At 48.9% G+C, this 12,178-nt stretch overlaps 3 protein-coding genes across 4 annotated transcripts in view; 1 reads left to right on the plus strand and 2 right to left on the minus strand.

The window, feature by feature from the left end:
* The window catches only part of ATP6V0D1 (ATPase H+ transporting V0 subunit d1), a 51,294-nt gene extending 45,747 nt beyond the window's left edge, over nt 1-5,547 (minus strand). Inside the window, exon 1 of the mRNA XM_066243276.1 lies at nt 5,308-5,547. Coding sequence (XP_066099373.1) covers nt 5,308-5,437 — 130 coding nt within the window. The 5' untranslated portion in view covers nt 5,438-5,547. The remainder of the gene's footprint in view (nt 1-5,307) is intronic.
* A 1,652-nt stretch (nt 5,548-7,199) lies between these two features.
* AGRP (agouti related neuropeptide) lies at nt 7,200-9,818 on the minus strand. 2 transcript variants are annotated; one of them, XM_066243542.1, is made up of 4 exons: nt 9,744-9,818; nt 7,859-7,988; nt 7,597-7,682; nt 7,200-7,403 (listed from the first exon to the last, which is right to left on the minus strand). In XM_066243542.1, exons 1-4 carry the CDS (start codon nt 9,780-9,782, stop codon nt 7,221-7,223), a joined length of 438 nt encoding a protein of 145 aa, XP_066099639.1. In that variant the 5' UTR covers nt 9,783-9,818; the 3' UTR covers nt 7,200-7,220. The 2 variants fall into 2 exon arrangements, with proteins under 2 accessions (XP_066099639.1, XP_066099640.1); XM_066243543.1 differs by lacking the exon at nt 9,744-9,818 and adding an exon at nt 8,116-8,128.
* Nucleotides 9,819-11,391: 1,573 nt separating this feature from the next.
* LOC136312902 (dynein light chain 1, cytoplasmic) lies at nt 11,392-11,889 on the plus strand. Its single transcript, XM_066242867.1, has one exon. It carries the CDS (start codon nt 11,487-11,489, stop codon nt 11,754-11,756), a length of 270 nt encoding a protein of 89 aa, XP_066098964.1. The 5' UTR covers nt 11,392-11,486; the 3' UTR covers nt 11,757-11,889.
* The last annotated feature ends 289 nt before the right edge of the window (nt 11,890-12,178 follow it).

Consider the following 12,178-nt stretch of genomic DNA (forward strand, 5'->3'; position numbering starts at 1 on the left):
TGAGATAAGGGGTTAATACCCAAAATATATAAAGAACTGACACAGCTTAACACCAAAAAACAAATAATCTAATTTAAAAATGTGCAGAGGAACTAAATACACATTTCTCCAAGGAGACATACAAATGGCCAATAGACACATAAAAAGATGCTCAGTGTCACTAATCATCGGAGAATGTAAATTAAAACCCCAAAATGAACTATCACCTCACACCTGTCAGAATGGCTATTATCAAAAAATCAATTAAAAAAATCAAGCCTCTGATGTGTGGTGGTGCAGTGGATAAAGCATCGACCTGGAATGCTGAGGTCGCTGGTTCAAAACCCTGGGCTTGTCTGGTCAAGGCACATATGGGAGTTGATGCTTCCTGCTCCTCCTCCCTTTCTCTCTCTTTCTTTCTCTCATTCTCTCCCCTCTATAAAGGAATAAATAAAATTTTTTTAAAAAATCAAGCCTGAACAGGCAGTGGCACAATGGATAGAGCGTCGGCCTGGGATGCTGAGAACCCAGGTTTGAAACCCCGAGGTTGCTGGCTTGGGGGCGGGGGCTCATCTGGCTTGAGTGTGAGGCTGCCAGCTTGAGTGTGGACTCATAGACATGACCCTATGGTCACTGGCTTGAGCCCAAGGTCACTGTTTTGAGCAAGAGGTCACTGGCTCAGCTGGAGCCCCCCCCCATCAAAGCACATATGTGAAAGCAATAAATGAACAACTGAAGTGCCACAACTATGAACTGATGCTTCTCATCTCTCTCCCTTCCTGACTGTCTGCCCCACCCCATGCTAAAAAAAAAGAAAAAAAATCAAGTGTTGGTGAGGAGGTGGAGAAAAGGGAACCCTCATGCACTGTGGTTGGTGGGAATGCAAATTGATGCAGCCATTATAAAAAACAGCATTGAGTCTCCTCAAAAAATTAAAAACAGAACGACCTTATGACCCAGCAATCCCGCTTCTAGGTATTTTCAGCCATAAAAATAATGAAATCTTACAATTTGTGACAACGTGGCTTGAACTAGGTGGTATTATGCTAAGTGAGAGTAAGTCAAACAGAGAAAGATAAATATCATATGATTTTACTTATATGTGGAATCTATTAAAAAAAAACAAAATAAATGAACAAACAAAACAAACAAATTAATAGATCAGAAGAACAAACTGATGGTTGCCAAGTGGGAAGGAGGTTGGGGTCTGGGTGAAAAAAACAATGAAGGGATTAAAAGGATAAATTGGCCTGACCAGGCGGTAGCGCAGTGGATAGAGTGTTGGACCGGGACACAGAGGACCCAGGTTCGAATCTGCCAGCTTGAGCATCGGCTCATCTGGTTTGAGCAAGGCTCACCAGCTTGAGCCCAAGGTCACTGGTTTGAGCAAGGGGTCACTCAGTCTGCTGTAGCCCCTGGGTCAAGGCACATATGAGAAAGCAATCAATGAACAACTAAGGTGCCGCAACAAAGAATTGATGCTTCTCATCTCTCTCTCTTCCTGTCTATCTGTCCCTATCTGTCCCTCTCTCTGTCTCTCACAAAAAAAAAAAAAGAGTATAAATTGGCAGTTACAAAATAATCACTGGGATGTAAACTACAGCATAAGGAATATCAGTAATATTGTAATAACTATATATGGTGTCAGGGGGGTACCAGACTTATGAGGGGGATCACTTCATAAGTTATGTAAATTTTTAATCATTATGTTGTACACCTGAAACTAATATAATATTGAATGTCAACTGTAATGGAAAAAAACATATTATACATCTCTTATCTATATTTGTTTCCTTACATAACAAAGCAGCATTTTACATGCCAATAAAAAACTAAAGTACTATTTTAATTATTACATTAATTATATGGCTGCACTATAATCTATTTAATTAATTTTCTACCATTATTTATTATTTAGATGGTTTCTAATATTTAATTGTTATAAATAGCTTTTTACCTTTAAAAAAGAGAGAGAGCCTGACCAGGCGGTGGCACAGTGGATAGAGCGTTGGACTGGGATGCCGAGGACCCAGGTTCGAGACCTCGAGGTCACCAGCTTGAGCGCGGGCTCATCTGGTTTGAGCGCAGCTCACCAGCTTGGACTCAAGGTCGCTGGCTTGAGCAAGGGGTTACTCGGTCTGCTGAAGGCCCATGGTCAAGGCACATATGAGAAAGCAATCAATGAACAACTAAGGTGTCACAACAAAAAACTAATCTTAAGTCCCATCTCCCTTTCCTGGAGGACTGTGAGTGGGCTCAAAGTTCCAACCCTCTATTAATTGATGCTTCTCATCTCTCTCCGTTCCTGTCTGTCTGCCCCTATCTATCCTTCTCTCTGACTCATTCTCTGTCTCTGTAAAAAAAAAAAAGAGAGAGAGAGAGAACATCATTCAACAAAGTATCTCAGCTCTCACTGCATAAAATAAATGTTCTGTAAGTATATGTTGAATGAATGAAAACATTTAAAGTAAGTAATACTGTATGTTTTCTCTTTGTACATCTCTGACCCACCTCCTTCTTCCTCACAAGCTGGGACATAGCTCCCAGAAAGTACTCAACACATCCAGAAACATTCAGCTGAAAAGAGCTTTTATGACCATACAGCTTTTCTGTCCCCGCAGCTCACCAAAGGGGGGAAAGACCTCTCCAGGATCTTTCTCCTACCTCTCAGTAAAGACAATCAAGCAAGATGGACAACAGAAGACACATGGGCTTCAGAGAGGCTAAGAGACTGAGTTCTAGTGGAAGAGGTCAGTAGCAGATCCCTGCTAGAGTGGAATCCAGAGAGAAAGGCTAGGGTGTGGTGGCAAATTATTTGCCCCAATTTGCTGAACGAATAACATCCTATGCCCAATGTGCTACACCTTCTGAAAATACCACAACACCTGAAACATGTTCTTTGGAAACCTCAACACCTCAGGGAAAGCAGCACAAACACCACCGGAGCTATAACTGGGTATAAAAGACATCATTCCAGCCTAGCATGGCCAATGAGGTTCTAAGATAGGATGCTACTGGAGCTGAGCCTTGAAGGGTGGAAGTCACTGAGCTTCATGGGGACAAGAAGGAAGAAGAGGGAATGGCAAATACAAATAGTACTGAAAACAAAACTAACATTTACCCAGCGCTTTTTCTGTGCTTGATGATGGGCTGTGTTTTACATGTAATTGTTGACATTTCACGACCTTCTGAGATACATACTGTTAATCTCTAAATGAAGTACTCAATGTCGAGAGGGGTTAAGTAACTTGTTTAAGGTAATCCAGTAATTGGCAGGGCTAGGATTCAAACTTAGATTTGTCTAAATCCGAAGTCTGCCACACTATGTGCACCAAGGGCCAAGGACATGGCTTCAGTGAGGGAAAGGAATTATGTCTGAAAGAGCAAGGAAATCCCTAAATGTCATGCTAAAGGTCTGTACGGTGGTCCACAGGGGGCCTGTTCTGAGCAGTGTTGTAGGAAGAATGACCTAACATGTTTATGGAGGGTGATGGAAGGTCTGCTGGGAAGAGGCGAACACTGTGGCCTCGGAAGCTGGGGGTGGGGGGCAGGTAGGGGTAAGAGGGGTCAGCAGCAAGAATGAGAAAAACCTGGAAGAGAAACAAATTTACCAAATGCCATTTGGTAATCAGTGAAGTTCACCTTCAGATTTAAGCAAACCAAGATCTTCCTCCAGTCCCACTCAGTCCACAAAACTCACATTAAGTGCCAACTGTGTGCCAGGCCCTGCCCCAGCTTGTTTGTTTTTTTCTAATGTTTATTTTATTGATTTCAGAGAGAAAGGGAGAGAGGGAGACAAGAACATCAATCTGTTCCCCTATGTGCCCTGACTGGGGATCGAATAAGCAACCTCGGCTCTTCTGGAGGACACTAACCAACCAAGCTATCCTGCCAGGGCTAGCCTTCCTGTTTCTCCTCCTTCTCCAACAGTGAGGACAGTCGGGTTGCTGGCAGGCTTCTACAACCCAGAGCCTAAGTGCTCTCCTCTCCTTCCCCACCTCCTCTCCCACAAGGGAGATGAATGACCTTTTTTGCACATTTGTGTTAAAACCATAAAGTCCACAATTGTATTTTAACTTTAGTAAGTTTTAAAACTTAAAGGCATGCATGTTTGCATTATTGCAAGATAAACAAAAACTAGCTTTTAAAATTGAGCTCCCGGTCTGACCTGTGGTGGCGCAGTGGGATAAAGCGTCGACCTGGAACACTGAGGTTGCTGGTTCGAAACCCTGGGCTTGCCTGGTCAAGGCACATATTGGAGTTGATGCTTCCTGCTCCTCCCCCTTCTCTCTCTCTCTCCCCTCTCTCTAAAAATCAATAAATAAAATATTTTTTAAAAATTGAGCTCCCTTTTAACTTCAACATCTTTTTTTTTTTGGAAAATTTCCTCCAGAGGATGAATCATCTGATCATCTTCCTCCTCCAGTGACCATGAGACTAGCTCAAGAGTACACTTGGGGGTCAGGGATGGGGATTCACATCCCAGCCACTGTGCCCTTCACTACCACATGGGGGATGGGTGGATTGTGAAGACTGGAATCAGAGACATCTCTAATTCAGTAAATTTGATACAACTGTGGGGGAGGTATGGAGGGGGTCCTTCCTACTTTGAAGCTGTGTGTGCTGAGAAGAGAGGGAAACTCAGCTTCTCACAATTCTTGCGCTAAGAAACCCTACTCCAACAAGCATCCTTCTCGCTGAGGGTTTAGGACTTACAGCCAAATACATGTACACGAACATCCTGACTCGTAGGGCCACACCTTGCTCTCCCAAACACTGCCTTAAGAAGCCTCTGCACAGCCAGTGGTTCCGCGATGGAAGAAAACTCGATCTAAGCAGGCTCAGCAATTCCCCAGGAAGGTTTACACCACGGCCAACGAGAAGACACAACGATCTCAAATGCCCCAGTGTATGGAGTGAAGAGGGGAAACTTTTCCGCTTAGTTCCTCTAAACGTAGCCACGGGACAGCTCACTCTGGCTACGTCAGGGGAAAGACTGGATGAACGCATCTCGCACCGACCAACCACTCCCGAGACCCTCTCTTCCAAACTACATGGTGGGGCAGAACGGCGGAAGAGACGGCTCCAACGGAGGTGAACCACTGCGGTTTTAAAGGCTTGTTTGCATTTGGGCCCGATCCGAGCCGCAGGAGGAGGCAGATCGCCTTCCACGAGCGCCCGCCTTCAGCCCCAGATTCCCAGCCAGGCCTCTCAGGCCCTTCGAGAACCCCCACCTTCGGCTTCTCCTAGTAGAACTCGGAACCCGCAGGCTGGGGCCAGCCTCCTTGCCGGCCTTTCAAGGCCGCGCATCCCAGCCCCTCGGCTCACCCTCGAGCGTCTCGCACTGCACCAGGTTGAGGTAATCCGCCTGGCTGAGCACCCCGGCCTTCAGGCCGCGCACTAGTCCCTCCAAGTAGCCATTGTCCACGTTGAAGTAAAGCTCCGGGAAGGACGACATGGCTGCTGCGGGGCGGCGGGACCGGAGAACCCCAAACCGCAGGCTCGCAGCTCAACTCCAAGATCAGCTGACTCGACACCCGCAACCGACTGTCAAGCGCGTCAGGTGACGTGCAACGCGTCACGTGATCGCAACTGGGCGGAGCGCTGAGCGTCGCCCACCTTCCGGGTGGCTTCGAGCGGAAGCGTTGCGTAGGTGTGGGCTGGGATGCCTTCTGGCGCCTGCGCGCTGAGAGAAGGCGAAACTCAGGCTACCAGCAGGAGCGACTTGACGTGACAGGCTGGCCGCGCGGTGGCGCCCGTGGCTATGGAAATTGAAATGAGCCCTGTATCTTTTCCTGGTCTGGTGCATCCGGCACTGTGGGGGCTTGCAGAGTAAAAATGGGAGCTATTTACGCTTGGAAATATTCCAGATTCTTGAGTCAGCCTTCCCCCGAGGGGAACTGAGACATAGCAACGGCGGCCTTCGCTGGGTGTCACACATCGAGTTAGCTGCAAGTAGGCCCTGGAGCCTAATGCTTGTTGGCCAGCCAGAAGTTACAGACCCTGTCCCGTCCCCCTTTACCCCTTATTTACTGTACAAGATTCTCGATGGCTGGAGAGCAGTTCTCCCTCAACGGTGCGTTGTGTCCTAAGAGCAGGGGTCCCCAAACTTTTTACACAGGGGGCCAGTTCACTGTCCCTCAGACTGTTGGAGGGCCGGACTATAAAAACTATGAACAAATCCCTGTGCACACTGCACATATCTTATTTTAAAGTAAAAAAACAAAACAGGAACAAATACAATATTTAAAATAAAAAACAAGTAAATTTAAATCAACAAACTGTTCAGTATTTCAATGGGAACTATGCTCCTCTCTGACCACCAATGAAAGAGGTGCCCCTTCCAGAAGTGCGGTGGGGGCCAGGTAAATGGCCTCAGGGGGCCGCATGCAGCCCGCGGGCCGTAGTTTGGGGACCCCTGCCTAAGAGCGTGCATGTAGGTAACTAAGATGATGAGGTAACACAAGACTCTGGAGTGTGTGTGTGTGTGTGTGATTTCTAGGTTTGGCGGCACCCCCATCCTTGCCATGATCTACCCCCTATAAAGTCTACCTTAGAAAAAAATGACACAGGCCCTGGCCTGTTGGCTCAGTGGTAGAGCGTCGGCCTGGCGTGCAGAAGACCCAGGTTCGATTCCCGGCCAGGGAACACAGAAGAAGCGCCCATCTGCTTCTCCACCCCCCCCCCTCCTTCCTCTCTGTCTCTCTCTTCCCCTCCTGCAGCCAAGGCTCCATTGGAGCAAAGATGGCCCGGGCGCTGGGGATGGCTCCTTGGCCTCTGCCCCAGGTCCTGGAGTGGCTCTGGTCGCAACAGAGAGACGCCCCGGAGGGGCAGAGCATCGCACCCTGGTGGGCATGCCAGGTGGATCCTGGTCGGGCGCATGCGGGAGTCTGACTGTCTCTCCCTGTTTCCAGCTTCAGAAAAATACAAAAAAAAAAAAAAGAAGAAGGAGAAAAATGACACAGGCCCTGGCCGATGGCTTGGTTGGAGCATCATCCTGACATACTGAGGCTGTGAGTTTGATCCCAGATCAGGGCACATACAAGAATCAACCCATGACAACATGAATAAATGGAATAACAAATCAGTGTTTCTCTCTCTCTCTCTTTCTCTCCCTCTGTCTCCCTTCTTCTCTATAGAAAAAAAGAAAAAGAAAAAGAAAAATGCCACAGCCTTGGGATTTTGGTTCCAAACTTTATTCACACACTCCCAAACCCAGTCCGAACTCTGACGTTGACTAGCTAGGTGCGGCTGCAGGGGTTTCCCGCAGTACCCAGCTTGCGGCAGTAGCAGAAGGCATTGAAGAACCTGCAGTAGCATGTGGCGCATGGGTCACAGCACGGTACTTGGTGTCCCAGACAGGACTCGTGCAGTCGCACGCAGCGACGTAGGGAGCGTGGCTCGCGTCTTTCCGGATCTAGCACCTGCAGGGATGTGGGAGCCTAGGCCTCCGGGGCAGGTCCAGGGACCTCACCTGCCCCCATCCAAGTGGGATGACATTGGAGCATGGGGTATGCAGTTCCCCCCTAGGTGAGGGGTCATGAAATGGAGAGTGGGAATGATGCCTTATGTCCCTTCCCAAGGCCTGTGACCTCACCCCTTTCCCGGAACAGTTACCTCTGCCAAGTCCTTGGCCTCTTGCAGCAGAGCCTCTTCAGCCTGTTCTGCAGTTGTCCTTTTCAGCCCAGGCCTCAGGCCCAGGCCTGTGACAGATGATTTGAGGGCAGAGCACACACACACACACACACACACACACCACAAAACACCCACCTCCCAGGCCTGGGATTGGGAAGGGAAAAGGAGAGCTCATACCAGGCAGAATAATTTGTGGCCAGAGGGTGTCCAGGCCCCACCCAGACCCACCCCTGCCCACACTGACCTGACAGCTCTGGAAACAGGACCTGCTCAGGCCTTCTGATGCCCTCTAAGGGTGCTAAGCTCATCTGGGCACCTTGCATGGCAGGCAGTGCCAGCAACAGGACACAGCTCAGCAGTGCAATCAGCATAGCCTGGCTCAACAGGAAGACCCACCACTTAGTCCCTCCTCATTTTTGGAGCACCCACTAAGTGCCCTATCCCCAAGATAAGCCCCCCAGCCCCCAAGAGTAGGAATCTCTGCCCAACCTGAGGACTTACTTCTGCTTGCTGAATCCTTGCCTCAGAGTTCCTGGCCACCCCATGCCCTCAGCTTATATAGCAGGGTCTAATGAAAGGCCTACACGTGACTATTTCCTGTAGCAAGTACATGAGGGGCCCTCCCCAGAGGATGGGGGTGGGGGTACAGTTCAGGCCTCTCTCCCTGGAACCTGAGCTTTTGGATGCTTTACAAGAGGGTGACCATCTCCAATTGCAAGTGAGGTCCCCAGGAGCCAAATAAGTTGGGAAACAAGATAAGGTGCCCAGGGTCCCCAAATTTCTACAGGACAGGGACCTGGGGGGTCCCTGGGGGCCACTTGGGGCTAGGAAGGACAATACAATGGCAGGCTGGAGCCATTATCAGTAACAAAGCAGGTGGCCCTGAGAGCTTAATTTAATTTGTGGCCCTGGAGATGCTCCCTCAGACACTACGTGGCATGTTGTTTGCTTTGCTTCCAGGAACTTGGGTCAAGCGCATTGAAGAAGGTGATGGAACAGTGGCCAGAGTGGGGCAAAGGTGGGGTGCAGACCTAGACCCTGAGGTTTTTGCAGGAGAAAGGGATGAAGAAGCCCACCTAGCCAACACCAGGCCCTCCTACTTCCATCCCTGGCTCTGCCTCCCCTCCTCCTTCTCCCTCCAGGCTTCTCCAAGACCCCCACCCCTTCTCCTGTCCCAAATCCCTTTCTGCCTGGGTTTCCTGGAAGCCAAGGAAACAGAACAGACTGTTCCCTGGGTGGACAAGCAGCTCCAAAGTAAATAGCTTTCAGGCCGCCTGCCTCATTAGTGCTAATGGTTGCTCCCTTCCTCTCTGTGTTGTTAGGGCTCTGCGCACGCCTAGTATCATCAGCACAAGGCTGCCTTTTTGTGGGGATGGTAGAACACTCAGGACCCCCACCCCTCACCACTCTGGAGGGCAATTTATCACACACTTGCCCAATCAAGGAAAGTGATGCAGTCTGAATCAGCTTCAAGGCCTCAGTGTACAAACTCGGTCAGCCCCAGGCAGTGGAAAGAGGGTGAAGGGGCTGTTGGTGGCCCAAGTTTACACAGGCTATTCTGACCAGGCAAAAAGCCTGAGGAAGTTCTCTCAGCAGTGAGTGGAAATCACAGGTTGTCATCTGGCAGCCTTTGGCCTGGTGTCAACACCAACAATTGGTGTTGGGGTGTGGGTTGTATGGGGAGGAGATGTTCTGCAGAGGGTGGCCCTGTGGCAGCTTCCTCCACAGATGGACACTGTTGTCTGTTCTAGGATCAGGTTGGCATTGCGCTCACTGTGGTTGGCTCAGGGTAACAGTCCTAGTAGCTCAGAGGGTTATGCTACTGCTGGGGGGTGGCGGCGGCTGGGACAGTCTCTGAGGAGCTGGTCCCTGAATAATTTAGTAAAGGGCCAGTCCCTGTTTCTCCCCTGAGAAAGGTACTGACTGTTTTAGTGACTGTCATAAAGCCAGCCTGGTGTCAGGGGCTCCCTGGACATTGAGCTTTCGCCCTCGAGGCCACAGTTGAGTGTGGTGGCCCACCCAGGGCTTTTTCTTCTCAGAGTGGTGCAGGCTGAAGGTATCTGGCACCCATGTGTGACCCCATCCTGGTGGGGCCTCTTGGGGCTAGAAGGACAATACATCAAATATACCTGAGGCATGTTCCCCAAATCCTTGGTCCCTGGCTTCATCCTTGGAAATTCTGGCCGAAGGGACAGTCCTGGGGAGCAGGGACTGAGTGGATTTTAGAAAGGTGTCCTAGGTAAATTAAGGTGGGCTTGGTCAGCACCCATGCTAAGGTTGGGGCCTCCTCCCCCTCAGGCACTCAGTGTCTTTACTCACCAACAGAGCAGGGACTGTCTTCACCTGGGTGTGTGCACGCAGGTGGATCAGCCTCATGAACAGTGATGGACAAGGGCTGAGGCACACAGGCAACCTGGGTCCCTGATCAGGTCCGATGGGAGAGACAGTAAAAAAAACCAACCATCAAAACACAGTGGGATGGTCAGAGAAGTATAAATATTGGGTATTCAGTGACAGTAAGGGATAATTGTGAATTTTTGTTGTTGTGATAATGGTGATATGGTTATGCTTTCTTTTAATTTAGAATCAAATTTAATGGGGTTACATTGATTAACAAGAGTACATAGATTGCTATAGATTGCTTTTGTTTTTTTTTAATTTTTTTAAAAAAGGACTCATCTTTTAGAGAAACATAATGAAGTATTTACTGATAAAATAATAAGAAGCTTGGCTTGAGCCAAGGTGGTTGGTTGCTGGCTTGAGTCCAAGGTGGTTGGTTTGAGCAAGGGGTCACTGGCTTGGCCGGATGCCCTCTCCCTTGGGTCAATGCACATGTAAGAAAGCAATCAATAGCCTGACCAGGTGGTGGCACAGTGGATAGAGCGTCGGACTGGGATGCATAGGACCCAGGTTCGAGACCCCGAGGTCGCCAGCTTGAGCACAGGCTCATCTGGCTTGAGCAAAAAGCTCACCAGCTTGGACCCAAGGTTGCTGGCTCAAGCAAGGGGTTACTCGGTCTGCTGAAGGTCCGCGGTCAAGGCACATATGAGAAAGCAATCAATGAACAACTAAGGTGTTGCAACGCGCAATGAAAAACTAATGATTGATGCTTCTCATCTCTCTCCATTCCTGTCTGTCTGTCCCTGTCTATCCCTCTCTCTTACTCACTCTCTGTCTCTGTAAAAAATAAAAAAAAAATTAAAAAATAAAAAAGAAAGAAAGAAAGCAATCAATGGCCTGACTAGGCAGGGCGCAGTGGATAGAGCGTCGGATTGGGATGCAGAGGACCCAGGTTCCAGACCCCGAATTCGCCAGCTTGAGTATGGGATCATTTGGTTTGAGCAAAGCTCACCAGCTTAGACCCAAGGTCGCTGGCTCAAGAAAAGAGTTACTTGGTCTGCTGAAGGCCCATGGTCAAGGCACATATGAGAAAGCACTCAATGAACAACTAAGGTGTTGCAATGAAAAACTGATGATTGATGCTTCTCATCTCTCTGCGTTCCCATCTGTCTGTCCCTATCTATCCCTCTCTCTGTCTCTGTAAAAAAAAAAAAAAAAAAGAAAGTAATCAATGAACAACTACGGTGCTACAACTATGAGTTGATGCTTCTCATCTTTCTCCCTTCCTGTTTCTCTCTCTCTTTTTCACTAAAAATAAGTAGTCTGAGATTTGCTTTAAATTAATCCAAGGTTGGGGGGATAGTGGGAGGTGATATGAATGAAACAAAATTGTCAGTTTGTAATTGTTAAGAAATTGGGTGAGAGATGCATCACGGCTTCAGTAGCGACGTCTTCTCCTGCTGGGTTCGATCTTTGCCAGCCCCTCCCTCAGGAGACTGTTGCAGTCGGCCATCCCCTACTCCTCTGTAACCATGTGTGACCGAAAGGCGGTGATCAAAAATGCCGATATGTCGGAGGAGATGCAACAGGACTCCGTGGAATGTGCTACTCAGGCGCTGGAGAAATACAACATAGAGAAGGATATTGCGGCCCATATTAAGAAGGAGTTTGACAAGAAGTACAACCCCACCTGGCACTGCATTGTGGGGAGGAACTTCGGTAGTTACGTGACACATGAAACCAAACACTTCATCTACTTCTACCTGGGCCAAGTGGCCATTCTTCTGTTCAAATCTGGTTAAAAGCATGGACTACACCACACACCCAGTGATCCATCCAAAAATAAAGGATTGCAGCCTAAATTCCAAATACCAGAGACTGAAACCTGCAGCCTTGCCTAAGGGAACACCTTGATCTTGAACCTTTACTGTGTTGTTTTTGGGTTTTTTTGTTGTTTTTTTTCTTTTTTTTTTTTTTTCTTTTTCATTTTTCTGAAGCTGGAAACGGGGAGAGACAGTCAGACAGACTCCCGCATGCGCCCGACCGGGATCCACCCGGCACGCCCACCAGGGGCGACGCTCTGCCCACCAGGGGGCGATGCTCTGCCCATCCTGGGTGTCGCCATGTTGCGACCAGAGCCACTCTAGCGCCTGGGGCAGAGGCCACAGAGCCATCCCCAGCGCCCGGGCCTTCTTTGCTCCAATGGAGCCTCGGCTGCGGGAGG

This window comes from Saccopteryx bilineata, chromosome 9 (assembly GCF_036850765.1).
Source record: "Saccopteryx bilineata isolate mSacBil1 chromosome 9, mSacBil1_pri_phased_curated, whole genome shotgun sequence".
Taxonomy (NCBI): Eukaryota; Metazoa; Chordata; class Mammalia; order Chiroptera; family Emballonuridae; genus Saccopteryx; species Saccopteryx bilineata.

What these genes read in the sequence shown, in the direction of transcription:
- AGRP (XM_066243542.1), bottom strand. Translation starts at nt 9,782, where the DNA reads ATGAAGCCAGGGACCAAGGATTTGGGGAACATGCCTCAG. An exon ending in ATTTGGGGAACATGCCTCAG is followed by an intron (nt 7,989 to 9,743) that starts GTATATTTGATG and finishes CTGTTGAGCCAG; the next exon opens with GCTATGCTGATTGCACTGCT. An exon ending in CCTGTTTCCAGAGCTGTCAG is followed by an intron (nt 7,683 to 7,858) that starts GTCAGTGTGGGC and finishes CATCTGTCACAG; the next exon opens with GCCTGGGCCTGAGGCCTGGG.
- LOC136312902 (XM_066242867.1), top strand. Translation starts at nt 11,487, where the DNA reads ATGTGTGACCGAAAGGCGGTGATCAAAAATGCCGATATGTCGGAGGAG.